At 46.1% G+C, this 27373-nt stretch overlaps 1 protein-coding gene across 7 annotated transcripts in view; it reads left to right on the forward strand.

The window, feature by feature from the left end:
• Positions 1–3225: 3225 nt before the first annotated feature.
• Tmem39b (transmembrane protein 39B) overlaps positions 3226–27373 on the forward strand; it is a 29230-nt gene continuing 5082 nt past the window's right edge. The window contains exons 1-7 of one of the 7 annotated variants that reach the window (XM_070008995.1): positions 3226–3356; positions 6804–6930; positions 7403–7622; positions 8021–8099; positions 8218–8301; positions 8619–8773; positions 24823–25159. In XM_070008995.1, the coding sequence (XP_069865096.1) occupies positions 8094–8099; positions 8218–8301; positions 8619–8773; positions 24823–25159 (582 nt within the window). In that variant the 5' untranslated portion in view covers positions 3226–3356; positions 6804–6930; positions 7403–7622; positions 8021–8093. Of the gene's footprint in view, positions 3357–6803; positions 6931–7402; positions 7623–8020; positions 8100–8217; positions 8302–8618; positions 8774–16200; positions 16570–24822; positions 25160–27373 lie in introns of those variants that run through there. The other 6 variants (XM_070008994.1, XM_070009000.1, XM_070008996.1 and 3 more) reach the window with 6 other exon arrangements.

A 27373-nucleotide genomic window follows, 5' to 3' on the forward strand; every position in this document is an offset into this window, starting at 1 on the left:
GTGGTACTGAGGAATCGACTCAGGGCTTCATGCATGCACTTTACCACTAAGACATATTCCCAGCCACACTGTTTTTAACCTGTGGTTCCAGAACCACTGGCTACTACCACTAGGGGTCTACATAATCCATGTTGATTATCTACAGGACATATTTACTAGCTTTGGGCCCCAGAGTATCATGGCCAAGGAAGAAATCTCAACTCCCAGCAGGATTGATCTAGAACTAGCGGAATTTCCTCTAAAATTCAGACTCCTGAAAAAGCCAATAAAGAGCAAGTAACTCAGGAAATGAAGGTTCCGAGAAGGGAAGTGAGAGCTTAAAGGTCACAAAGCAGCTGAGTGCTCACCAATGTGGAAGATTCAGTGGTAAAGCATTTGTTTAGCATGCATCAGATCCTAGATTCAAACACCAACAGAAGGCTGGAGGTGAGGAAGGAAATTTAAACCCTTCTATGGCTCATCTTATTAACAGCAAAAGCCATACAAGGGGCTGGGAAGGTGGCTCAGTGGTAGAGCGCTTGCCTTGCATGCCTGAGGCCCTGGGTTCGATTCCCCAGCACCACATAAGCAAAAAGAAAAAAGCCGGAAGTGGTGCTGTGGCTCAAGTGGTAGAGTGCTAGCCTTCAGCTGAAGAGCTGAGGGACAGTGCCCAGGCCCAGAGTTCAGGCCCCACAACTGGACCCCCCCCCAAAAAAAAAAGCCATACAATCCTATATGAGCCATCTCTTGGGTTCTACTCTTCATGTCTGTTCCACCTAAGCTATACCTAAACTATAATAATTTTTCCTAAGGGCTGGGAAGGTGGCTCAAGTGGTAGAGCGCTAGCCTTGAGCTGAAGAGCTGAGGAACAGTGCCCAGGCAGGCCCAGAGTTCAGACCCCACGACCAGACCCAAAATAATAATTTTTCCTAAATGTGCAGGTAGCCCAGACTAGCCTTAAACTTGCAGTTTGCCAGGGAGGAACTCAGGGCTTTGCACTTGCTAACTGCACTGGCCCTTTGCTACTTGAATCACACCTCCAACCCAGCTTTTTGCTGGCTGTTTTGGAGATGGAGTCTCAGACTTTTCTGCTGGGGCTGGATTCAAACCACAATCTTCTGGATCTCAGGCTCCTGAGTAGCTTAGAGTATAGGTGTAAGCCCCTGGTTCTTAGCTTTTTGTTATTTTTCTTTTTTCTTTTGCCAGTCCTAGGGCTTGAACTCAGGGCTTGGGCACTGTCTCTGAGCTTCTTTTGCTCAAGGCTAGCACTCAACCACTTGAGCCATAGCCCTACTTGCATTTTTTTTCTGATTATGTGGTACTGAGGAATTGAACCCAGGGCTTCATGCATACTAGGCAAGCACTCTACCACTAAGCTACATCCCCAGCCCTCCCTGTTATTTCTTTAGTTATTTTTTGTTGGTCGGGGGGCCTGAACTCTGGGCCTGGGTGCTGTCCCTCAGCTCTTCAGCTCAAGGCTAGCGCTCTACCACTTAAGCCACAACTCCTGGCCTTTTCTGCTTAAGTGGTGCTGAGGAATCAAACTCAGGGCCTCATGCATGTAAGGCAAGCACTCTACCACTCAGCCACCTTCCCAGCCCCTTTTTGTTTTGTTTTTTTGGTTGGTCAGGGGGCTTGATCTCTGGGCCTGGGCTCTGTCTCTCAGCTCTTCAGCTCAAGGTGAGCACTCTACCACTTGAGCCACAGCGCCATCTTTTGGTTTTCTGGTGGTTTATTGGAGATAACAGTCTGAGGGACTTTCCTGCACAGGCTGGCTTTGAACCATGAACCTCAAATCTCAGCCTCCTGAGTAGTAGTTAGGATTAGAGGCATGAGCCATCAGCACCCAGCTACTTTTGTTTTTTGTTTTTTGTTTTTTTTGCTGGTTAAGTGGAGATAAGAATCTCACAGAGGAAGTGGTGCTGTAGCTTAAGTGGTAGAGCTCTAGCCTTGAGCTGAAGAGCTGAGGGACAGTGCGCAGGCCCAGAGTTCAAGCCCCATGACCGACAAAAACCAAAAACAACAAGAATCTCACAGAGGGCTGGGAAAGTGGCTCAGTGGTAGAGTGCTTGCCTTGTATGCATGAGGCCCTGGGTTCGATTCCTCAGCACCACATAAGCAGAAAAAGCCGGAAGTGGTACTGTGGCTAAGTGGTAGACCGCTAGCCTTGAGCTGAAGAGCTGAGGGGCAGTACCCAGGCCCAGAGTACAAGCCCCATGACAAACCAAAAACACAAGCACCAGATGTGGACCTGTGACTCACAGGTTTTCCTGCTCAGGCTGGCATTGAACCCTGATCTTCATATATCAGCCTCCTGAGTAAATAGTATTACAAGTGTGAGCTATCACCACCAGAGAATGTTTCCTCTTAAAATGCTTACTAAACCTAACAGTGATGGCAAACGTTGATTAAAGTAGTTCCCGGACTTTGAAGTTGGCTCAGTGGTAGAGCGCTTGCCTTGCATGCATGAGGCCCTGGGTTCGATTCCTCAGCACCACATAAGCAGAAAAAAAAAGCCAGAAGTGGCGCTGTGGCTCAAATGGTAGAGCGCTAGCCTTTAGCTGAAGAGCTGAGGGACAGCGCCCAGGCCCAGAGTTCAGGCCCCACGACCAGACCCCCCCCCCAAAAAAAAATAATGAGCAAGAATCAGGGCTGGGGGCGTGTCCCACTGGTAAGGGAAGCCCTGAGTTTAAACCCCAGTACCGCCAAAAACAGTAACAACAAAAAGCAGTTCCACAATCCACACCAAGACTTGTAAGGGGAAATATGCCTTTGGCCCAAGAAACAGGATTGCAAAATTCAGAAATCACAACTCGAGATCTGAACAAAGCTTTTCAAAGTGACAATGGTTCAAGTCTGATAAATGCTTAGAACAGCAAGACTAAATTAGAGATTGGATGCAGAACCAAAGAGCTGGGATGAGCAAGAGTCCAAGGGAGAGACATGAAAGGCCAATTGGGGACGCTCTTAAGTTTTACACACCTGTGGCTGCATGCTCATCTCCAGCAGCCACGGAGGGGACGGTTCCGGCCTCTCCCTCGAGCCTGAAGAGAGGCCGGAGGAAGGGAAGGCACACAGGGGAACAGCAGGTGGACAACGCCTGCCTCCCAAGGGAGTAGATGCGAGGAGGTCGGCGAGGCCTCGAGACAAAGAGGGGGCAGTCGCAGTCACCGCCTTTATCCGGTGTCCCCTTTAAGAAGCGCGCTCCCGACTACTATCCCGCCTTGTATGCAAATTTCGCGGCGAGGCGGGAGCGCGCAGCTGCTACCCTGGGACCAGGCTGCTGCGGTTAGTCCTCTCCCGGCCGCCGTCGCCTCCGACATATTGCCCGCAGGAGCTGCGGCGGCGAAGCGGGAGAGCGCTGGGGAAGGAGATGGGTGAGGAGAGCGGCTCCGGCTCGGCCCGGAAACCCATAGGCGTGGGGGTCGAGGCGGCCGAACTGTTAATTGCCGCTCCACGCGGACCTGAGGGAGGGGGAGGGGATGCGGGCGCAGGCGGGACCCCGCCCCCTCTGTGGTTTTGCGGGATGTGTGCGGGGAGCCTCAGTCGTGGGAGCGGGACCCTGGGTCGGCGGGAAGGGGTTCCGGAAGGCTGAGGGCTGGGGGGGGGGCCTGGGCTCCGGTGAGGACCCGCTGGTGAGGGCTAGGGATGGGGGCGGGGCTCCGGTGGGCGTGGCTTCGCGCTAGGGGTGGGGCTGGGGGAACTCGTGGCGCTGTGCGGGGGCGAACTTTTTGAAGGTGTGCGGGTTTCCACCGAGGAGGCGGGGAGGAGACCGCCCAGACCTCGGAGACCCCTTCTGGAAGGAGGCTTCTGGGCTCGGAGGGCTCGTCATGGTTTGTGGGCGGGGCTTCCGGGCTGACAGTCGCGTGTGGGCGGGCCTGAGGGCCTTTATGTGGGTGGACAGCTTCTAAAGACGGGAGAGTGGGTGTGGGCAGAGCTATTGGGTTGAGGGAGTTTGAGACTCTCTAAGCCAAACGAACTAGTGTATGAACAGAGCTTCTGGTTTGGGGGAGAAGAGGGCAGAGCTCTAGCTCTTGGACGACCGTGTGGGAAAACCTTGTGAGTTGGGGAGTCACAGGTTGTATGTGTCTTTGAGCAGTATGGACCAGTATAACAGATTAAGTACTTCGGATTAAGTACACTGGATTAAGTACTGTGTTTGTGCGGGACAATGTCTGAAATCTTGGGCTAGATTGCTAAACCTAGGGATATAGCTTGTAAAATCCAAGTGTTGGGTCCACAAAAACAGATTCTTCCAGAACCTGAGCCTGAGTTTGGGCCTTGGATCCCCATTGGATTGGAAATCTCCGAGCATTAGGGGAAAAAGGAGTCAATCTCAAAGCTGCCCAAAATTGTAACCTCCACCGTGTTCACATGCATCTAGTGCCTAGCACAACTGACACCTTAGGACTTAAACCCCTATGCTGTTTCCAAAACAGCATGGGCTCAACTTTCTAAGCTCCTTATTTGCTGGGCACTGTGGTAGGGAAAACAGCAGTAGAAAAGACATAAGGCCTGGATGTGGTGCCACACATCTGTAATTTCAGCACTTGGGAGGCTGAGGCTGGAGGATCATAAGTTTGAGGCCAGCTTGGGTTACATAGCAGACCCTGTTATTTAAAGAACGAAAGCAGCTGGGCAGTGATGACTCATATCTATATGACTATTCAAGCGGCTGAGAGCTGAGGATTGAGGTTTGAAGCCAGCCATGGCAGAAAAGTCTATGAGACACTATCTCCAATTCACGGCCAAAAAACCAGAAGTGGAACTCTGAGCTTAAAGCTAAGAAAGGGCTGGGAAGGTGGCTCAGTGGTAGAGCGCTTGCCTTGCATGCATGAGGCTCCGGGTTCTATTCCTCAGCACCACATAAGCAAAAAGGAAAAAGCCAGAAGTGGCGCTGTGGCTCAAGTGGTAGAGCGCTAGCCTTGAGTTGAAGAGCTGAGGGACAGTGCCCAGGCCCAGAGTTCAGGCCCCATGACTGGACCCCCCCCCAAAAAAAAAAAAAGCTAAGAAACTGCAGGGTGCCGGTGGCTCACTTCTGTAATCCTAGCTACTCAGGAGGCTGAGATCTGAGGATTGCGGTTCCTGCCTGGGCAGGAAAGTCCGTGAAAATCTTATCTCCAATAAACCACCAGAAAACCAGAAGTGGCACTGTAGCTCAAGTGGTGAGCACTAGCCTTGAGCTAAGAGCTGAGGGACAGCACTCAGGCCCAGAATTCAAGCCCAACGACTGACCAAAAAAAAAACAAAACAAAACTAAGAGACAGCTCCTTGGCCCTGAGTTCAAGCTCCAGTACTGACATTAAAAAACTAAACAAAAAAGCCAGGCACTAGTGGCTCATGTAATCCTAGCTCCTGTAATCCTAGCTAATCTCAGGAGGCTGAGATGTGAGGATCACAGTTCAAAGCCAGCCTGGGCAGGAAAGTGGGTGAGACTCTTATCTCCAATTAACTACCAAAAAACTGGAAGTGGCACTGTGGCTTAAAGTGGTAGAGTGCTCACCTTGACCTGAAGAGCTCAGAGACAGTGCCCAGTGCCAAGCCCCACGACAAATTAAAAGAAAAAAAAAAAACAGCAACAGTGTGATGGGACAGCTACTTTTAAAATGGTAGGGAGGGCTGCTGGTATAGCTTAGTGGTAGGTTATATTCTTACTAAATAGCACTGAAAAAAAAATTGAGAATTGGGTGTGTTGTTACACACCTGTAATCTCAGCTGCCAAGGAGATAGAGATAGGAAGATTACAATCAGACTGGGCAAAAAATTTAAGACCCCATGCCAGGTGTCAGTGCTCACACCTATAATCCTAACAACTCAGGAAACTGAGATCTGAAGGATCAAGGACTGAAGTCATTTGGGGCAGAAAATATTTTTTTTCTTTTGTACTGGTAGTGGGACTTCAACTCAGGGCCTCCCCTTTTTGTGTAGCTATTTCTGCTCAAGGCTGACAAGCCAACACTTAAGCCACACCTCTACTTCTGGCCTTTTCCTAGTTACTTGAAGATAAGAGCCTCTGGGATTTATCTGTGTAGTCTGGCTTTGTACATGATCCTCAAATTTTAGCCTCCCGAGTAGTAGGATTACAGGTGTGAGCTACTATTCACCTGATAATAAAAGTCTTCTTTTTTTTTTTTTTTTTGTCTGTCGTGGGGCTTGAACTCTGGATTTAGGCACTATCCCTCAGCTCTTTAGCTCAAGGTGAGCGCTCTACCACTTGAGCCAGGATGCCATTTCTGGTTTTCCAGTGGTTTATTGGAGATAAGAGTCTCACGGACTTTCCTGCCCCGGCTGGCTTTGAACCTCGATCTTCAGATCTCAGCCTCCTGAGTAGCTAGGATTACAGGCCTGAGCCACGGGTGCCCGGCAATAAAAGTCTTGAGAGACTCCATTCCCCTCCAAAAATCCCAGCAAAACATGGGTTGGAGGCAGGTTTAGGTGATGGTGTGCCTGCCAGCTTGCAAGCAAGCTGAGTACATGTGAGGCTCTGAGTTCAAACCCTGGTACCTGTAAAAAAGTAAATAAAATGTAATACCCTATCTGAAAAGACTAAATTAAAAAAGAAAGTACTGGTTAAATTGGTTCAAGAATGTGAAGGAGGGACTTTCCAGACAGAGAATATGGCAAGTAAAGAGGTGACAATAAACTTAGCTTTTGGAGAAAAAGATAGCAAGAGCATTGGCTAGGCCAGAGGTGAGTTTGAAGAGGTAGACAGGGACCTACCATAAGGTCCCGGAGATATCACATAACTGCTAGCTAGTCTCATTATTATTGTCCTTGATATATGCCCTCTGCCTTGACCATCTACTTTGTGTTGAGCCCCACAGGAGGACGAAGAGGTCCCAACAGGACATCTTACTGTCGAAATCCACTCTGTGAACCAGGATCCTCAGGTAGCTCTGGTGGAAGCCACACTTCCAGTGCATCAGTGACCAGTGTTCGTTCCCGTGCCAGGTAAAACTGTTTGCCTCTTGCGCTGTGGCAGTGAAGACCAGGGTGAACCAGAAGCTCCCTGACTGGGTTATAGAATATGATAGATACCCTGGATGCAAAGTAGGGGTCAGTGGGGAGTGAGCCACAGAGAAGACCCAGAGGGAACTAACCTGAGGGCAGTCACTTGGACAAATGCAGTGTGATAGGTAGAAGCAGTTCTGTTTCTGATTTGTTGCTGGCTTGGACAAAATGCCTCTCTCTTTGGGCCTCCTTTTTTCCTCATGTGTCAAATGGACCTGATAATTCCCTTCTAGGGAATGATGGAAGACATGAATCAAATTAGGGAGAGGCTTTGTCAGCTCCTTTGGCAAGCAAGAATAAGAGGACTTCTTCCTTAGTTTGAATGGCTTTGTGCTGATCAAACCCCACAGTGTCTATAATCCTGATAAAGGTCTCAGGTCAGCTCCTGATGTTACTCCCTTCCCACCTCCAGGAGCAGTTCTGGGACGGGCCTTTCCAGCCCTCCATTGGCCACCCAGACAGTTGTGCCTCTGCAGCACTGCAAGATCCCTGAACTTCCCGTCCAGGCCAGCATTTTATTTGAGTTGCAGCTCTTCTTCTGTCAGCTCATAGCTCTCTTCGTCCACTACATCAACATCTACAAGACAGTGTGGTGGTATCCACCTTCCCACCCACCCTCCCACACCTCCCTGGTAGGTGCTGACCAGCCAGTGCCAGCTGTGTTGTATGTATTTGTGTGTGTGTGTGTATCTGTGTTGCTTAGTTTCAGTTTGAGGTAGCCTACCAAGTACCACTGTGTACTTATCCCCATGATAGGCATGGTGGAGAAAGAGAAAACTGGTGATTCTTGAATATTAGTGTGCCATGCTAGGCATTGTAAGGATAGCAGAGGTCAATCTGGCACAGATTTCTCCTAAAAGGAGCTCAAGAGGCTTAAGTCCTAACCAGGAATTGAGCCACAGGAACATATGAGTGTCTCAAAGGTAGAAAGAGCCCTGGGCAGAAGAGGTACAGGGACAGAGGCTTGGGGAAGGGGGGGTGGAGAATGAGAGGGAGGGAGAGGGCTCATTCAGCACTTTCTTTTCCCCAGGGACTGTCCCACTTCCCTTCTCTGGGTCCTGTTCTCCACAGGTAATTTCCTGGCCTGACTCAACTGGAGGCCAATGAAGGTCAGAGAATGGGGACCGTCTCTGTGGAAAGGACTGGACAGAGGGAGGGGAGGGTATGAGAAAAGCCCTTGTATAGGCAATGAGCCCGCGTGACCCCCAGGCCTCTGCCCCCTGACAGAACTTCCACCTGATCGACTTCAACTTGCTGATGGTGACCACCATTGTTCTGGGCCGCCGCTTCATTGGGTCCATCGTGAAGGAGGTGATTGGGTCCTAGAGACTGTCCAGGGACTTGGGAACTTCCTTTTTCCCCTCGGGGTACCAAGGAGACTCACCCAGCCCTTCAGCCCTGAAGCATTTCCTTGGGGCTCCCTTTGGACTTGTTTAAAGAACATTTATCACAGCCTGTTGGCTCTCAGAATTTACTGAGCATTAGAGTGGATTCACCCAGCCAGGTTTTTCCTAGCCTGCTGTACACATTTCCCTGGGTGGGATCACAGGCCATCCTGGGCGGGATTTAGGCATAGCCCCAGTTACCTCCATCCAAGGCTCCATTCCATCCTATTTCCTCTGACCCAGGCTTCTCAGAGGGGGAAGGTCTCCCTCTTTCGCTCCATCCTGCTGTTCCTCACCCGATTCACCGTTCTCACGGCAACAGGCTGGAGTCTGTGCCGGTCCCTCATTCACCTCTTCAGGACCTACTCCTTCCTGAACCTTCTGTTCCTCTGCTATCCGTGAGTACCCCTCACTTCACCCCTCCCTGCCTACCACCTGGCCTCTGACCTCTGCCCTTACTGTGGCTAGATTATATGGAAGACTGGCTGGCAGGCAGCAGCTATATCCTCTCACACTGTCTGATGACACCCTTGAGATCAGGGTGATTAGTCTTCTTTTTGCACAAGTTTGTACAATTTACCCAAGCTCCCATTGATATAAGGTCAGAATGAAACTTGGATCTGAGTGTATATCTCAAAAGGAGAATTCATGGACTTTGTCTCCCTCTGTATCTAAGCACTTGTGCAATCTTTTGAAGCTTCCCCAAGTCTGTGTGCTGGCAAGCAGCTGCATGTTTGCATTCTCTGATGTTTGAGCATGAAGCACACCTGTGTATGTATGTCTGCACATGCATGTGTGTTTCTGTCCTGCTGTCTGATTAACTCACTCCTTCTGTTTCACAGAACCTTCATTGTTGACTGTGGAGAGTGTCTAGGCTAGGACTGCCCTGCTTCTGGCCTAGAGTACTGGGGAGATTTGGCATAGTGTCTGATTTGACTGCCTAAGAATTAACAGTCATTACCCATGCTGGCCTTTCTGATTCATGAACTTTCTCATGCTGGGCCATCCCTGGTCCCTGGGAAGCTTCAAAGCAGGACTATCCTCCCTCTCTACCCTGCATGACTAAGAAAGCACTGGCATGGTATATCCATCACAATGGCTTATATCTAGTTTTTAGAAGCTTTTTTCCCCCCACCAAGAACTGGGGATTGATTAAACTCAGAGTTTCACACTTGCTAGGCCAGTGCTCTACCACTTGAGCTGTGTTCCAAGTCTCAGAGGCTTTTTATTTTTTATTGCTAGTTCTGAGGCTTGAACTCAGGGCCTCGGCAATATCCCTGAGCTTATTTTGCTTAAGGCTAGCACTTGAGCCACAGCACCACTTCCAGCTTTTTCTGTGTATGTGGTACTGAGGAATCGAACCCAGGGCTTCATACATGTTAGGCAAGCACTCTACCACTCAGCCCTCAGAAGCTTTTAACATAGAAAATAAAAAGCTTCACAAAATCTCAGTCCCCAGAAGTCTATTTGTTCATTATTTGTATCATGTTCTCCACATTTTTTTCTGTGCAAGTACATATACTTGGACTTTTTTTTTTTTTTTTTTATCAGTTGTGGGGCTTGAACTCTGGGCCTAGGCACTGTCCCTGAGCTCTTCAGCTTAATGCTAATGCTCTACCACTTTGAGCCACAGCACCACTTCTGGTTTTCTGGTGGTTAATTGGAGATAAGAGTCTCACAAACTTTGCTGCCCAGGCTGGCAAGCCTCAGATCTCAGTTTCCTGAGTAGCTAGGATTACAGGGGTGAGCCACTGCCACCTGGCTTTATACTTGGATTTTTTTTTTTTCCCCAGTCCTAAGGTTTTAACTCAGGGCCTGTGCACTGTCCCAAGGCTTCATGCATGCTAGGCAAGCATTCTACCCTAGGCCACATTCCCAGCCCCTATACTTGGACTTTTTAAATAACTAGAATGGATTATATAGCACATGATGTTGTACAATTTACTGCACTATTTTGCATAATCATATGATTTGGATATATTTCCATGTATATATGGGAATAGCCTTATGCTATTGAATGAAATTTTCACAATTTGATTTGTCTTCTATTAGTGGTTCTTGGTGTGTCTATTCACCTTGGATACAGACATTATCGATGGTGTTTTTTGTTTTGTTTTATTTTCTATAAAAGGTTTTCTTGTGTTACATAAAGTGGCTATGTTTAGTGTTACAGTTGGAATTATAAGTTAAAAGAATGGTTTTCTGTACTTTTTGTTGTTGTTGTTGGTCGTGGAGTTTGAACTCTGGGTGTTGTCCCTGAGCTCTTTAGCTCAGGCTAGCACTCTACCACTTGAGTCACAACGCCACTTCTGGCTTTTTCTGTTTATGTGGTGTTGAGGAATTGAACCCAGGGCCTCATGTGTATGAGGTAAGCACTTTACCATTGAGCCTCCTTCCTAGCCCCTCTTCTGTGTTTTTTTGTTTGTTTTTTGCCAGTCATGGGGCTTTAACTCAGGGCCTGGGCACTGTCCCTGAGCTCTTTTGTTTAAGACCAGTGCTTTAGCCACAGCACCGCTTCTTCTTCTGGTTAATTGGAGATTAAGAATCTCATGGACTGCCCGGGCTGGCTTTGAACTTTTTTTGGGGGGGCGGGGGGGTCTGGTCGTGGGGCCTGAACTCTGGGCCTGGGCACTGTCCCTCAGCTTTTTAGCTCAAGGCTAGCACTCTACCACTTGAACCACAGCGCCACTTCTGGCTTTTTTCTTTTTGCTTATGTGTTGCTGAGGAATTGAACCCAGGGCCTCATGCATGCAAGGCAAGCGCTCTACCACTGAGCCACCTTCCCAGCCCCTGGCTTTGAACTTTGATCCTTAGATCTCAGTCTCCTGAGTAGCTAGGATTACAGGCATGAGCCAACATAGTCCAGCTATCATCCATGTATTTTGTTTTTGCTTTTCTTCAGTACTGAGGTTTGAATTCAAGGCCTTTTAGCTGGCCAGTACCTTACCTCTTGAGTCACACTGCCAGCTCTTATCTTTTATTTTTAAAGTTTCATTGATATAGTTAGTATAAGTTCAGTCATATAAAACACCAAATCTGGGGGCTGGGAAGGTGACTCAGTGGTAGAGTGCTTGCCTTGCATGCACAAGGCCCTGAGTTCAATTCCTCAGTACCACATAACCAGTAAAAGCCGCAAGTGGTGCTGTGGTTCAAGTGGTAGAACACTAGCCTTGAGCTGAAGAGCTCAGGGACAGTGCCCAGGCCCAGAGTTCAAGCCCTGCGACCAACAAAAACAAAAAACAAAAAAACCCCACCAAATCTAAAAGCAAAGGAAGGTGTGACATTGTTTAAAAAGAATTGTACTCATTACCTGACTTATGATATGGTAACACCTCTGTACAACATCTGAATTATAGCAATAAAGTGTGTGTGTGTGTGTGTGTGCGTGTGTGTGCGTGCGTGTGTGCGTGCGTGCGTGCGTGCGTGCGTGCGTGCGTGCGTGCGTGTGTGTGTGTGTGGCTCCTGGGGCTTGAACTCATCACTTAGGTGCTGTCCCTGAGTTTATTTTGCTCAAGGCTAGAGCTCTACCTCTTGATCTATTTCCTGCTTTTCGTGATTAATTGGCAATGAGAGTCTCAGATTCAATTCTCAGATCTCAGCCTCCTGAGTAGTAGGGTTACAAGTGTAAGCCACCAGCATCCAGCTCAAATTGTATTAAAAAAAAAAACTGAAACAACAAAAATAAAATAAATCTAGCACTAAAAATGCAAAGCAGCAGCCTCCAACCCCACCCTCCATGTTTTTAATCCCTCTCTGTTTTCACTTTCTTTGTTTTGTTATCCTTATGTATTTATGTATGTATTTATTTATTTTTGGTCATGGGGCTTGAACTCTGGGCCTGGGCACTGTCCCTCAGTTCTTCAGCTCAAGGCTATCACTCTACCGCTTGAGCCACAGTGCCACTGCTGGTTTTCTGGTGGTTAATTGGAGATAAGAGTCTCATGGACTTTCCTGCCTGAGCTGGCTTTGAACTAAGATCCTCAAATCTCAGCCTCCTGAGTAGCTAGGATTACAGGTGTCAGCCACCAATACCTGGCTATGTTTTTATTTTACTACCTTAAAGTTTTATTTAAATTGCAATGGCTTGTACCTGTAATCCTAACTACTCTGGAGGCTAAGATTGGGGAGGATCATCATTCAAGGCCAGCCTGGGCAAAAAGTTCCTGAATCCTAAACTCAACAGAAAAAGCTGGACATGGTGGTTTATACTTGCTTTTTCAGCTACAGCAAGCATAAATAGAAGGATCACTGTCTAAAGTGGTCTGGGGGCTGGGAAGGTGGCTCAGTGGTAGAGCGCTTGCCTTGCATGCAGGAGGCCCTGGGTTCGATTCCTCAGCACCATATAAGCAAACAGAAAAAAGCCAGAAGTGGCGCTGTGGCTCAAGTGGTAGAGTGCTAGCCTTGAGCTGAAGAGCTGGGGGACAGCGCCCAGGCCCAGAGTTCAGGCCCCACGACCGGACCCAAAAAAAATTTTTTTTTAATAAATAAAGTGGGCTGGATGAGAAACAAGACCTTATCTTAAAAATAACCAGAGCAAGCCGGGCGCTGGTGGCTCACGCCTGTAATCCTAGCTACTCAGGAGGCTGAGATCTGAGGATCGCGGTTCAAAGCCAGCCCGGGCAGGAGAGACCGTGAGACTCCTATCTCCAATAAAAACCACCAGAAAACCGGAAGTGGCGCTGTAGCTCAAGTGGTAGAGCGCTCGCCTTGAGCTGAAGAGCTGAGGGACAGCGCCCAGGCCCAGAGTTCAAGCCCCACGACCGACAAAAAAAAAAAAAAAAAAAAAAAAATAACCAGAGCAGCCGGGTGCTGGTGGCTCACGCCTGTAATCCTAGCTACTCAGGAGGCTGAGATCTGAGGATCGCAGTTCAAAGCCAGCCCGGGCAGGAGAGACCCTGAGACTCCTATCTCCAATAAACCACCAGAAAACCGGAAGTGGCGCTGTAGCTCAAGTGGTAGAGCGCTCGCCTTGAGCTGAAGAGCTGAGGGACAGCGCCCAGGCCCAGAGTTCAAGCCCCATGACTGACAACAACAACAACAAAAAATAACCAGAGCAGAGCTAAGTGCTTGGGGCTCATATTTGTAATCCTAGCTACCTGGCAGGCTGAAACTGAGAATATCAGGGTTTGAGACCAACTCTGTTAGAAAAATTTATAAGATTCCACCTCAACAGAAGCTGGGCATGATAACACATGCCTAGCATGTGAAAAACCTAAATAAGGGATTGTGGTCTAGGTAAGGACTATCACAAGAAGCAAGACCCTATCTCAAAAATTATGAATATAAATTAGATGCCAGTGGCTCACAAATATTATTTTAGCTACTTGGAAAGCTGAGGTCTGAGAATTGTGGTTTAAAGCCAGTGAGATATATCTCCCAATAACTTGCAAAAAGTGAATAGTGGCTCAGATGACAGAGCCCAGCCATGAGAGAGCTTGAGGCCCTGACTTCAAGCCCTAGTACTAGTACATGCACTAAAAGGGCTAGAGGTGTGGCTCACCAGTGAAATGTCTGGCTAGCAAGCTCAAGGCTCCTAAATTTAAAGCCCAATAATGGAAAAAATTTGGTAGAGCTGGAGTTGTGGCTCATATGGTAGAATATTTTTCTACAACTCAAGGCTCAGAGTTCAAATCCTAGTAACCCCCCCCTCAAAGTTGATTTAGTGACTTTATCATTAAATAAAGGTTCTCATAATTAAAATTCAAAAAGTTTAGGGAAAAAAAAGTCTCCTCTTGCCTGCTGCTTCCTAGCCATCCAGTGTCTGTTCCAAGAGGTAATAACCAGTGATTGTGGTTTCTTGTATATCCTAGATAAATATTCAGAACATATGCAAGCGTACCATATACAACACAAGTAAAGCACTTTGATTCACTACAATAATATGTGATGAGGGCTGGGAAGGTGGCTCAGTGGTAGAGCACTTGCCTTGCTTGCATGAGGCCCTGGGTTCGATTCCTCAGCACCACATAAGCAAAAAAATTAAAAAATATAAAAAAATAATCTCACAGACTTTCTAAAAAAAAATAATAATATGTGATGATTTAGCTCACTCTCCACAAATAACTATTGTAAATATTTTTTTTTTTTTTGGGTCCGGTCGTGGGGCCTGAACTCTGGGCCTGGGCACTGTCCCTCAGCTCTTCAGCTCAAGGCTAGTGCTCCAGCACCTGAGCCACAGCGCCACTTCCAGCTTTTTCTGCTTATGTGGTGCTGGGGAATCAAACCCAGGGCCTTGAGCATGCAAGGCAAGCGCTCTACCACTGAGCCACCTTCCCAGCCCCACTATTGTAAATATTTGATAACTATTATTTTCAGTTTTTTCTGTATTGCCTTTGTCCATTAACAGAAGTATGCTAGGGGCTGGTGATGTAGTTCAGTGGTTGAGAGCTTGCTACTTGCCTACCATGAATAAGACCCTGGATTTCATTTCAAACATCACAAAGAAAAGTATTTTTTTATTCCACCAGCAATGGAATTTAGAATACTTCTAGGCAAAATAAATATTAAGAACTCTACCCATGCCAGGCACTGGTGGCTCACCCCTGTAATCCTATCAGGAGGCTGAGATCTGAGGATTGTGGTTCAAAGCCAGCCTAGGCAGGAAAGGCCGTGAGACTCTTATCTCCAATAAAACACCAGAAAACCAGAAGTGGTGCTGTGGCTCAAGTGGTAGAGTGCTTGTCTTGAGCTGAGGGACAGCACCCAGGCCCAGAGTTCAAGCCCCAAGACCAACAACAACAACAAAAAAACAGCAACCAAGAACCCTAACCATGGGCTGGGCTGGGAATGTGGCTTTGGTAGAGTGCTTGCCTAGCATGCATGAAGCTCTTGGTTCAATTCTGCAGTACTACATAAACAGAAAAAGCTGAAAGTGGTGCTGTGGCTCAGATGGTAGAGCTCTAGCCTTGAGCACAGAGTGGCTCAAGAACAGAGTTAAGATGAACTGGCAAATGAAAAAAAAAAAAAAAGAACCCTGCCCACCCTACCCATTTAGCTTTCCTTCCATCCCCCATTTTTCCTCTTATTTCCTGGAAACAGTACTCTTACATTGTTAAGCTTACATTCATATTCTCCTATATAACCATTTTTCCATTCTTTGTCTAAGGCTAAATCTAAAATTAAACATGGTTTGTTTGTTTTTTTTTGTCTGTCGTGGGACTCGAACTCTGGGCCTGGGTGCTGTCCCTCAGCTCTTCAGCTCAAGGCGAGCACTCTACCACTTGAGCTACAGCGCCACTTCCGGTTTTCTGGTGGTTTTATTGGAGATAGGAGTCTCACGGTCTCTCCTGCCCGGGCTGGCTTTGAACTGCGATCCTCAGATCTCAGCCTCCTGAGTAGCTAGGATTACAGGCGTGAGCCACCAGCGCCCGGCTTAAAATTAAACATGTTTTAAGTATCGTTACTATACCTACATATGTAAAAATGTCATTCACTACAGGGCCCAGTAATGGACATAAATGACATTCTTTATAATTATTGAGTTACAATCTTGGGCTTCTTGAAAAAAGATATTCCTAGTATCACAGTCAAATGGTTTCTCTTCTTACATTTCATCAATTGTTTAGAATCATATTGTATTTTACTTTTCTTCATTTTTTTTTTTTTTTTTTTGTCGGTCGTGGGGCTTGAACTCTGGGCCTGGGCGCTGTCCCTCAGCTTTTCAGCTCAAGGCGAGCGCTCTACCACTTGAGCTACAGCGCCACTTCCGGTTTTCTGGTGGTTTATTGGAGATAGGAGTCTCAGGGTCTCTCCTGCCCGAGCTGGCTTTGAACCACGATCCTCATATCTCAGCCTCCTGAGTAGCTAGGATTACAGGCGTGAGCCACCAGCGCCCAGCTCATATTTAGATTGTAACTTTCTTATGTAGCTTTTGATTTTTCTTGGAGTTCCTAATTGCCTTTCTTTTTTCTTGTTGACGAAAGAATGATGGTCCTTCAACATATCCTCAAGTTTATCCAGCTTCTGAATCATGCTACCTGTTGCCTGGAGTCCATTACCCCCTTGCCCCAAAGACATTCCTCCTGAAGGCCTCCATCCTCCTGCTCCAGTCTGGAGTGGTTCCTCTTTAAGCCTGCTGTACAACACTCAGCCTGGGACTTCCCTTCATTGCCCTCCAGTGTTAGATCCATTTCCTGGATCCCATGTCTTGATCTTTCTTGATTTTCTCACTTATTTTGCTGGAGTGCATTATCAGGTAATTTCTTTAACAGTGGGTATTTGGGAAGCATATATATGCTTTCTGAGTCCTCACATGTCTAAAAATGTCTTTATTCTGCCTTCATACTTGACTGACAGTTCAACTGAATATAGATTTCAAAGTTCAAATTCATACTTTGTCTCAGATTTTGTTGTTACATTGCCTCTAGCATCCAGTGTTGCTAATGAGACGTTTAATACCAATTTGATTCTAGTTGCTTATACATTACTTTTTCTTTTCTAAAAGGTTTTAGGAATAGTCTATCTTTTTATTTTTGAGATTACACAAGGATGTGTCCAATGTGGAACTTTTGTCATTTATTGTGTCAGCACTCTTGTGCTTTTTTCTTTTCTTTTCTTTTTTCTTTTTGTTGATCGTGGGGCTTGAACTCTGGGCTTGGGTGCTGTCCCTGCACTGTTCAGCTCAAGGCGAACACGCTACCACTTGAGCCACAGTGCCACTTCCAGTTTTCTAGTGGTTTATTGGAGATAAGAGTCTCATGGACTTTCCTGCCCAGGCTGGCTTTAAACCACGATCCTCAGATCTCAGCTTTCTGAGTAGCTAGAATTACAGGCGTGAACCATCAGAACCCAGCTTCTAGTGCTTTTTCAACCTGGAGATTTGGATAGTTTTTCAACTCAGGGAAATTTTCTCCTATTACTTCTTTCATATCTTCCTTGATGTTTTTTTCTGATCTCTCTGGAGCTTCTGTTCTAGACCTTACAGGTTGATCATCCCTCTCTTACATTGACTTCATATTTTCTTTTTCCTTCTCTTTCTTCCTCCTCTCTGCTTCCCTCTTTTTCTCCCTTCCTTTTTCTTCCCTCCCTTCTTCCCTGTCCTTCTCTCTCACTTTCTCTCACCTTCAGAGAAAGATTTCCTTAACTTTATCTTCTAACTTTTTTTTGTTTTTTTTTGCTGGTACGGGGAAACTCAAGGCCTCATACTCGAATTTGGCTTGCTTGCTTGGTTTCCGCTCTATCATTTGAGCCATACCCCTAGCCCTAGTTTTTACTTGTTATTTTGGAGAGGTCACTCAGATTTTTTTTTTGGGGGGGTGGGTCCGGTCGTGGGGCCTGAACTCTGGGCTTGGGCGCTATCCCTCAGCTCTTCAGCTCAAGGCTAGTGCTCTACCACTTGAGCCACATCGCCACTTCCTGCTTTTTTTTCTTTTTGCTTATGTGGTGCTGAGGAATCCAACCCAGGGCCTCATGCATGCAAGGCAGGCGCTCTACCACTGAGCCACCTTCCCAGCCCATCACTCAGATTTTTTTCAGGTTAGTTTAGAACCATGATTCTTCAGATCATAGTCTTCTGAGAAACTAGTATTACAGGCAGGAGTCACCAATGCCCAGAATCTTCCAGTTTTTTGTTGGTTGTGGGGCTTGAATTCAGGGCCTAGGCACTGTCCCTCAGCTCTTCAGCTCAAGGCTGGTGCTCTAGCCTTGAGCCACAGTACCACTTCAAGTTTCCTGGTGGTTCATTGGAGATAAGAGTCTAACAGACTTTCCTGCCTAAGCTGGCTTCAAACCATAATCCTCAGATCTCAGTTTCCTTAGTTGCTAGGATTACAGATGTGAGCCACCAGCACCCAGCCCCTTCCAATATTTTTTTGCGGGGGGTGGGGAGCGGGATTGGTCATAGGACTTGAACTCTGGGCCTGGGCACTGCCCCAGAGCTATTGTTCAAGGCAAACACTCTACAACTTGAGCCATAGCGCCATTTCCGGCTTTTTCTGTTTATGTGGTACTGAGAAATTGGGCTTCATGCATGCAAGCATTCTACCACTAAGCCACATTCTTATTTTCTGGTGTTTCTGTTGTTTTTCTCATAATCATCTCTTCTTCTTCCTCCTCCTCCTCCTCCTCCTCTTCCTCTTCTACCTCTTCCTCCTCTTCCTCTTCCTCCTCCTCCTCCCTTTCCTCCTCTTCCACCTGCTGCTGCTGTTGCTGCTTTGGTTGTGGGGCTTGAACTCTGGGCCTGGATGCTGTCCCTCAGCTCTTCAGCACAAGGCTAGTGCTCTACCATTTGAGCCACAGTGTCACTTCCAGTTTTCTAGTAGCTTATTGGTGATGAGAGTTCCACAGCCTTTCCTGCCCAGGCTGGCTTTGAACTGTGATCCTTAGATCTCAGCCTCCTAAATAGCTAAGATTACAGGGGTGAGCCACCAGCACCCAGCCCTGTTCTGATTTTTAAAATCTTTTTATATTCCCTCAATTTATCTTTCCACTGAAGTCAGTGTTTCTCTTTCATGCTGATAATTTTCAAGTAAAGTTATTTTCTTTGGTTTATTTATATTTAAGAATGAAGGGCTGAATAGTAGGAGTATGTTTTTTCTCTCTCTTTCTGCCATTGTTTCAGTAGATAGAAAGTTTGAGTGGGCGGTCTACGGGCCTGGGTAGTATACTGGCAGGCTTTGAGTGAAGTGCTAATAGTCAGGCAGTGGACCCATAGGTCAGAAAGCAAGGAAGGATGTTACTTCAAGATACTGCCATTATAGACCTCTATTCTTCTCACATGGTATATTGAGTATCTGTAAAGAATCGTTCAGGGAATGGTGTGAGGTTAGTAGAGAATAAAAGGACTGACTTATAAATACAGGTTTTTCTTTACTTCCGTTTGCTCAGCATTGCTCCTCACTTTCATCCTCTATTAAATATGTATACTTTTGGGGCTGGGAAGTTGGCTCAGTGGTAGAGTGCTTGCCTCGCATGCATGAGGCCCTGGGTTCGATTCCTCAGCACCACATAAGCAGAAAAAAGCCAGAAGTGGCGCTGTGGCTCAAGTGGTAGAGCCCTAGCCTTGAGCTGAAGAGCTGAGGGACCTCACCCAGGCCCAGAGTTCAGACCCTATGACCAGACCCAAAAAATAAATAAATAAATAAATAAATATGTATACTTTTAAACCAGAATCTAATGTGGGTTATGCTGGGAAAATAAGTTCTGACCCTTAAAGCATCCTGTCTTATTCTAAATCTATACAGTGTAGCTTAGTAACTGCTAACTGCCTGTGGCTATTTGCCACTTGAAGATATGGTACTCTGAATTGAGATGTGCCATAACTATAAAATACTAAATGCCAGATTCTGAAGACTTAATACAAATAAGGGAAAAAAGCAAAATATTAATATTTATTATATGTTAGCCAGGTGCCAGTGGCTTACACCTGTAATCCTAAATACTCAGGAGGCTGAGATCTGAAGATCGTGGTTCAAAGCCAGCCCGAGCAGGAAAGTCTCTGAGACTGACTCTTCAATTAACTACCAGGAAAACAGAAATGGCTCTGTGGCTCAAGTGATAGAGCACTAGCCTTGAGCTGAAGAGCTCAGAGACAGCACCCAGATCCAGAGTTCAAGCCCCACGACCGACAAAAACACATATGTATAATAAATATTATATGTTGAAATGATGTTTTCTATATGTTGAATTATAAAAATAGAATATTAAAATTAATTTCATCTCTTCACATGGCTACTAGAAAATTTTAGATTACCTATGTGACTGTCATATTTCTATTGGAAATTTCTGTTCTAGATAATAGTTTCCTCCTCATCTGGAAACAGCTCCAAGATAAATTTTATTTTGTTTTTGCACCTTGGGTTTATTTTTTGTTTTGTGCTGGTATTAAAGCTTAAACTCAGAGCTTGGGCATTGTCCCTGAGCTCTTTTTGTTCAGGCTAGTGTTTTACCACTTTGCCCCACAATGCTACTTGCAGCCTTCTGGTGGTTAATGGTAGATAAGAGTCTTATGGTCTTTCCTGTCTGGGCTGTCTTTGAACCACGATCCTCAGATCTCAGCTCCTGCATAGCTAGAATTACAGGCATAAGCCACCAGAGCCCAGCTATCCCTTAGTTTTTTTGGTTCAAGGCTGGTGCCTCTACCAGTTAAGCCATAATTTCCACTTCTAGCTTTTTGGGGGTTAATTGGAAATAAGAGTCTCATGGACTTTCCGGCCCAGAATGGCTTCAAATTATGACCCTCAAATCTTAGCCTCCTAAGTAGCTAGGATTACAAGAATGAGCCTGTAGTGCCCAGCAAAATATCTTCCTTAACTTCCAGGGAAGATGGTAGCATTTCTGTTCGTGTTTTTTCTTTTTCTTTTTCTTCTTCTCTGGTCCTGGAGCTTGAACTCCAAGAAGTGGGAAGTGTCCTTGATCCTCTCTATGCTCAAGGCTTGTGTTCTATTACTTGAGACATAGCACCACTTCCAGCTTTTTCTGTTTATGTGGTTCTGAGGAATAGAACCCAGGGCTTCATGCATGCTAGGCAAGCATTCTACCAGTAAGCCACATTCCCAGCCCCAGCATTCCTGTTTTATAGAGTGGAAAACAAAAGCCCAGTGTAACTTACTTCCCCTCAAAAAATCTATCACTTCTCAGGATACCAGAAAACAATAAAACGTTATTAAGAAATATCATTGAGCTGGGAACTGTTGGCTCACATCTGTAATCCTAGCTACTCGGGAGGCTGAGATCTAAGTATCACAGTTTGAAGCCTAGAGAAGTCCCTCTCAGACTCTTTTCTCCAACAAACTACTCAAAAAAGCCAGAAGTGGCGCTGTGCCTCAAGTGGTAGAATGCTAGCCTTCTTAGGCTCAGAGACAGCATGTAGGCCCTGAATTCAAGCCCCAGTATGGAAATAAATAAGTAATTGAAAAGTGAAAAAGTGCAGCAGTGGAGCTCACATTGATAAAAATGGACTATACAACTTGTGGGTGGAGAGAGGAGGGAGGGACTGGGAGAGAATGAGGGAACAGAGAACACTATATGAAAGGAAATTACTCATTACCTGATTCATGTAATTGTAAGACCTCTGTATATAACCTCTATAATTACAATAAAGTAAATTAACTTAAAAAAAGAAAAGCAAGGGGCTGGGAAGGTGGCTCAGTGGTAGAGCGAGCGCTTGCCTTGCATGCCTGAGGCCCTGGGTTCGATTCCTTAGCACCACATAAGCAAAAAGAAAAAAGCCAGAAGTGGTGCTGTGGCTCAAGTGGTAGAGCGCTAGCCTTGAGCTGAAGAGCTGAGGGACAGCGCCCAGGCCCAGAGTACAGGCCCCACGACTGGACCCCCCCCCCCAAAAAGAAAAGCAATGTCATTGAATTGGGTGCAGCATCTTACATCTGTAATCCTAGTTACTTGGGAGGCAGAGATCAAGAAAATTGAAGTTCAAAGGCAGCCCAGGTAAAAAGTCCATGAGATTTTTATTTCAAACAATATTCAATATTCAATATCCAGTATTCAAACTGATATCCCAGTTACATGGGAAATGTAAATAGGATTATGGTCCAGGCTAGCCTGGACATAAATGTTAACCCTATTTGAAAAATAACATAAATGGGTACAGATGTAGCTCAGATGATAGTCTTAGAATCTGGCCCTAACCTGGGTGCAGCCCAGGGAACCTTTTAGGGGTTATATAATTCTAGACACCTAGAGAAAATGGGTAACCCCAAGTTAAAATAAGGGAGGGGAGAATACTATGATATGCCCACTTTTTTTATTTATGCCAGTCATGAGGTTTGATTTTTTTTGGGGGGGGGGGTCCGGTTGTGGGGCCTGAACTCTGGGCCTGGGCACTGTCCCTCAGCTCTTCAGCTCAAGGCTAGCGCTTCCCAGCCCCCAGTCATGAGGTTTGAAAGCAGGGTCTGGTTGCTGTCCCTGAACATCTTTGCTCAAAGCTAGCACTCTACCACTTGAGCCATGTCTTTATTTCCAGTTTTTATGGTGACTAATCTGAGATAAGAGTCTCACGGACTTTCCTGCTTGGGTTGGCTTTGAACCATGATTCTCAGATCTCAGCTTCCTGAATAGCTAGGATTACAGGCATGAGCTACCAGTGCCTGGCTGGGCCTACTTTTTTTTTTTTTTTTTTTTTTTTGCCAGTCCTGGGGCTTGAACTCTGAGCCTCTTTTGCTCAAGGCTAGCACTCTACCACTTAAGCCACAGCACCACTTAAGCCACAGTGCCACTTTGGCTTTTTCTGTTTATGTAGTACTGAGGAATTGAACCCAGGGCTTCATGCATGGTAGGTGAGTACTCTACCACTAAGCCACATTCCTAGCCCTATACTTTTTATCATCATAGTCTTTCTTCCGTATCTTAAAAGGCATTGGTCTAGGATACCCCATATGTTTTGTTTTTGTTTTTTTTTGGGGGGGATCCAGAGTTCAGGCCCTGAGAGCTTTCCCTCAGCTCTTTAGCTCAAGGCTAGCACTCTACCACCTGAGCCACAGCGCCACTTCCGGCTTTTTTCTTTTTGCTTATGTGGTGCTGAGGAATAGAACCCAGGGTCTCATGCATGCAAAGCAAGTGCTCTACCACTGAGCCACCTTCCCAGCCCCACCCCATATATTTTGATGACAAAGTCCCAAGAGTGCTTAGGTCTGTCATATGAGATAGCATGATATATGCAAATTACTTACCCACATGCTCCTGTGTACTTGATATTGTGTCTACATTTCTTTCTGTTTTTATTTTTAGATTGCTTTTAAGCTGGTGGCTCATGCTTGTAATCCTAGCTACTCAGGAGGCTGAGATCTGAGGATTGCAGTTCAAAGGCAGCCTGGGCAGGAAAATTTGTGAGACTCTTATCTCCAATTAACCATCAAATAAATGAAAGTAGCAATGTGGCTCCAAGTGGTAGAGCGCTAGCCTTGAGCCAAAAAGCTCAGGGACAGCACTCAGGTCCTGTTTAAGCCCCAAGCCCAACAGCAACAACCACCACAAAGATTGTTTTTAATATCTAATGGAAGGTAAATTCTGTGTGAAAAGTTGCTGTACTCTAGAGAATAATGCTATAGAAAAAGTCTGTTGATGTTCAGAGATAGAAAAGAAATAGTAAAGGTCAGAAAATAAATTTCTGGATTTTTTTCTTTTTTGGCAGTACAGGAATTTGCACTCAGGGCCTTGCACTTGCTAGGCAGGCACTTTACCACTTAGCTGTGTTGCCAGCCCTTTTTGCTTTGGTTATTTTCAAATTGGGTCTTTCATTTCTTCTGAGATCAACCTAGACCTCTGTCTTCCTGTTTTATACCCCTCGTGGTTGGGATGATACTCATTTACCACTATGCCTAGCTTATTGGTTGAGATGAAATCTTGCTACCTTTTTGTCTGTTCTGGCTTCAAATTGTTTCCCCAAATCTCAGCTTCTCCGTAGCCACCATGCCTGACCTAGATACTTTCATTTGGTGGTTGGTTGAATCTGCCAATGTAGAATTCAGATACTGGGAGGACTGACCATATTCTTCCCAAGCTCTGGGTCCATTTAGCTTTCTCTTCTTATTGTACTAACCACACATTCAAAAAACCCCTTGCTATTAGCTGCAGCCTTCCCTGAAGTGTGCTGCTTAGGGGGAGGGATATGTACTGTTTAGGGGTTCATTTCAGTGCCATTAAAGTTCAAAATTTGTTTCTGAACTGCTCTACATACTAAACATCTGCTTCTCAAGTATACACTCAAAAGCACAACTTAATTTGGTGGTACTGTGTATTCTGTTAATTACTACTAGTGATTTTTTTTAGTGTTTGTCTTGATCTTTGATACTGCACAGAGTTGTGTCTGACCCCTAACTGTATTTCTTTTTCTTTTTTGTGCCAGTACTGAGATTTGAACTCAGAGCCTCAGGCTCTTGCTGCTGTGTTGCTTACAGTTGGCTTGCACTCTACCATTTGAGCCACACCTCCACTGCTGGCTTTTTGCTGGTTAATTAGAGATGAGTCTTTCCAATTTGACTGTTCAGGCTGGCTCCAAGTTGCAGTCCTCAGATTTCAGCTGTCTGAGTAGCTAAGATTGTAGGTGTGAACCACCAGTTCCCAGCCTCTAGTTCTATTACTTTCTTACTAATTGTGTAAACTTTGGGTGGCAACTTACTATACCTCTGAGCCACAGCTTCCTTGGCTGAAAAGGGACAAAATAACAATACCTAATGTACATTGTACTTACAAAAAAGAAAAAAAAAGAGGATATGATAAAGAATTTAGTGTAGTGCCTGAAACAGACTGTGCCTACTGATTGTGGGCCATTATGATAATTTTTTGTTGTCAGTAGACCATGGAGGCTGGGATACATCTCTTGCTCCTTAGCATACAGTCCAATGCTAAAACGTGTTGAGTAGCCATTATCTGGGAAACTGGATGGACCATCCGGAAGGACTATAGCCCAGAAGGAAAAGCATAGTCTCCTCTGGAGCTGAGAGTTGGGATCCTAGCCTGTGGTCAGGCCTGTCCTCAACACCATCTTCCCCAGCAGGTTCGGGATGTACATTCCATTTCTGCAGCTGAACTATGATTTTCGCAAGACAAACCTCTTCAATCACATGGCCTCTATGGGGCCACGGGAGGCTGTCAGTGGCCTGGCGAGGAGTCGAGACTACTTGCTGACGCTGCGTGAAACATGGAAGCAGCACACCCGACAGCTCTATGGCCCAGAAGCCATGCCCACCCATGCCTGCTGCCTGTCACCTAGCCTCATTCGCAATGAAGTGGAATTCCTCAAGATGGACTTCAATTGGCGCATGAAGGAAGTGCTGGTTAGCTCCATGCTAAGTGCCTATTACGTGGCCTTTGTGCCTGTCTGGTTTGTGAAGGTATGTAGCCCAAAAAGAGAGAGGGCTTGGCCCAGACTTTAGCCTGCTGCTTGCTTTCTGGGTGGGGTGTGTGTGTGTGTGTGTGTGTGTGTGTGTGTGTGTGTGTGTGTGTGTGTGTGTGTGTGTGTGTGTGTGTGTGTGTGTGTGTGTGTGTGTGTGTGTGTGTGTGTGTGTGTGTGTGTGTGTGTGTGTGTGTGTGTGTGTGTGTGTGTGTGTGTGTGTGTGTGTGTGCTGATACTAAGGCTTGAACTCAGGACCTGGGCTTTTTTCTTTTGCTCAAGGCTAGCACTCTACCACTTAAGCTACAGATCCACTTCCAGGCTTTTGGTGGTTAATTAGAGATAAGCGTCTCATGGACTTTTCCTTCCCCTAGCTGGTTTTCAACTGTGATCTTCAGATCTCAGCATCCTGAGCAGCTAGGATTATAAGTGTGAGCATCTAGCACCCTGCTACTATCTTCATTTTAGAATATAGAGAAGAAGGACTGGGAAGGTGGCTCAGTGGTAGAGCGCTTGCCTTGCATGCATGAGGCCCTGGGTTCGATTTCTCAGCACCACATAAGCAAAAAAAAAGCTGGAAGTGGTTCTATGGCTCACGTGGTAGAGCGCTAGCCTTGAGTTGAAGAGCTGAGGGACAGCGCCCAGGCCCAGAGTTCAAGCCCATGACCAGATCCCCCCCCCAAAAAAAAAAAATTCAGAGAGGAAGATTCTCTGAAACAAAGTGAACTTCCCAAGGTCATCCAATCACAAGGAAAACTGGTTGTTATGTGGTTGTTGTTTTGTTTTGTTTATTTTTGGTGCTGGTACCAGGGTTTGAACTTGAGATGTATACTCTTACTCAGCTTTTTTGCTGCTGCTGGTGCTTTACCACTTGGACCACATCTCCAATCTGGTACTTCGCTGGTTAAAGCTAAGAATCTCATGGACTTTTCTGTCCAGTTTGACTTTGAACCAAGATACTCAGATCTCAACTTCCTCAGTAGCATGAGTTACCAGTACCCAGCTACTGTTCTTACTCTTTTTTTTTTTGGTCATGGGGCTTGAACTCTGGGCCTGGGTGCTGTCCTTCAACGCTTCAGCTCAAGGCTAGTACTCTACTACTTGCTATAGCACCACTTCCAGTTTTCTGATGGTTTATTGGAGATGAGAGTCTCATGGCCTTTCCTGCCTGGGCTGGCTTTGAACCTCGATCTTCGATCTCAGCCTCCTGAGTAGCTAGGATTACAGGCATGAGCCATCGGCACCCAGCTTAGTGTTTTTATTCTTAATACTTGATAACAAAGAACAGTAACTTTATTTTTTATCCCAGTGGCTGCTTTAGCACAGATATAGCATAGTATTTTACTTTGTCATTAAGTAGGGAAGCCAGCAGTTATCCAGATCTGAACGACTTAAAAAAACCTGTATTCTATGGGGCTGGGAATGTGCTTAGTGTTAGAGTGCTTGCCTCGCATGCATGAAGACCTGGGTTCAATTCCTCTACCATATAAACAGAAAAATCCAGAAGGGGCACTATGGCTCAAGTGGTAGAATGCTGGCCTTTAGCAAAAGAAGCTCAAGGACAGTGCCCAGGCCCAGAGTTCAAGCCCCAGGACTGGCAAACAACAACAACAACAAACAACTGTATTCTAGCCAGGCAGTGGTGGCTCACAGTTGTAATCTTGACTACTCAGCAGGCTAAGATTTGAGGATCACAGTTCAAAGCCAGCCAGATAGGAAAATCTGTATCTCCAATAAACTACTCAGAAAAACTAGAATTGACCTTGTAGCTCAAGTGATAGCCCAGGGACAGTGCCCAGGCTTTAAGTTCAAGCCCCATGACGGACAAAAACAAAAAACCTGCATTCTTTTTTTGCCAGTCCTGGGCTTGAACTAAGGGCCTGGGTGCCATCCCTGAGCTGCTTTTGCTCAAGGCTAGCAGCACTCAACCACTTGAGCCAAAGTGCCACTTATGGCTTTTTCTGTTTATGTGGTACTGAGGAATCGAACCCATGCATGCTAGGCAAGCATTCAATCCACTAAGCCACAATCCAGGCTCATGTATTCTTTCTTGTTATGGATTCCTCAAGTGTACGTCAGCTGCAGTAGACTCAAAACATTACTTCAAGCCAGATGCTGGTGGCTCACACCTGTAATCCTAGATACTCAAGAGGCTAAGTTCTGAGGATCGTGGTTCAAAGCCAGCCCAAGCAGGAAAGAGGCAATCACTACCACT

Source organism: Dipodomys merriami, unplaced genomic scaffold (assembly GCF_024711535.1).
Source record: "Dipodomys merriami isolate MVZ:Mamm:240054 unplaced genomic scaffold, mDipMer1.0.p SCAF_71, whole genome shotgun sequence".
NCBI lineage: Eukaryota > Metazoa > Chordata > Mammalia > Rodentia > Heteromyidae > Dipodomys > Dipodomys merriami.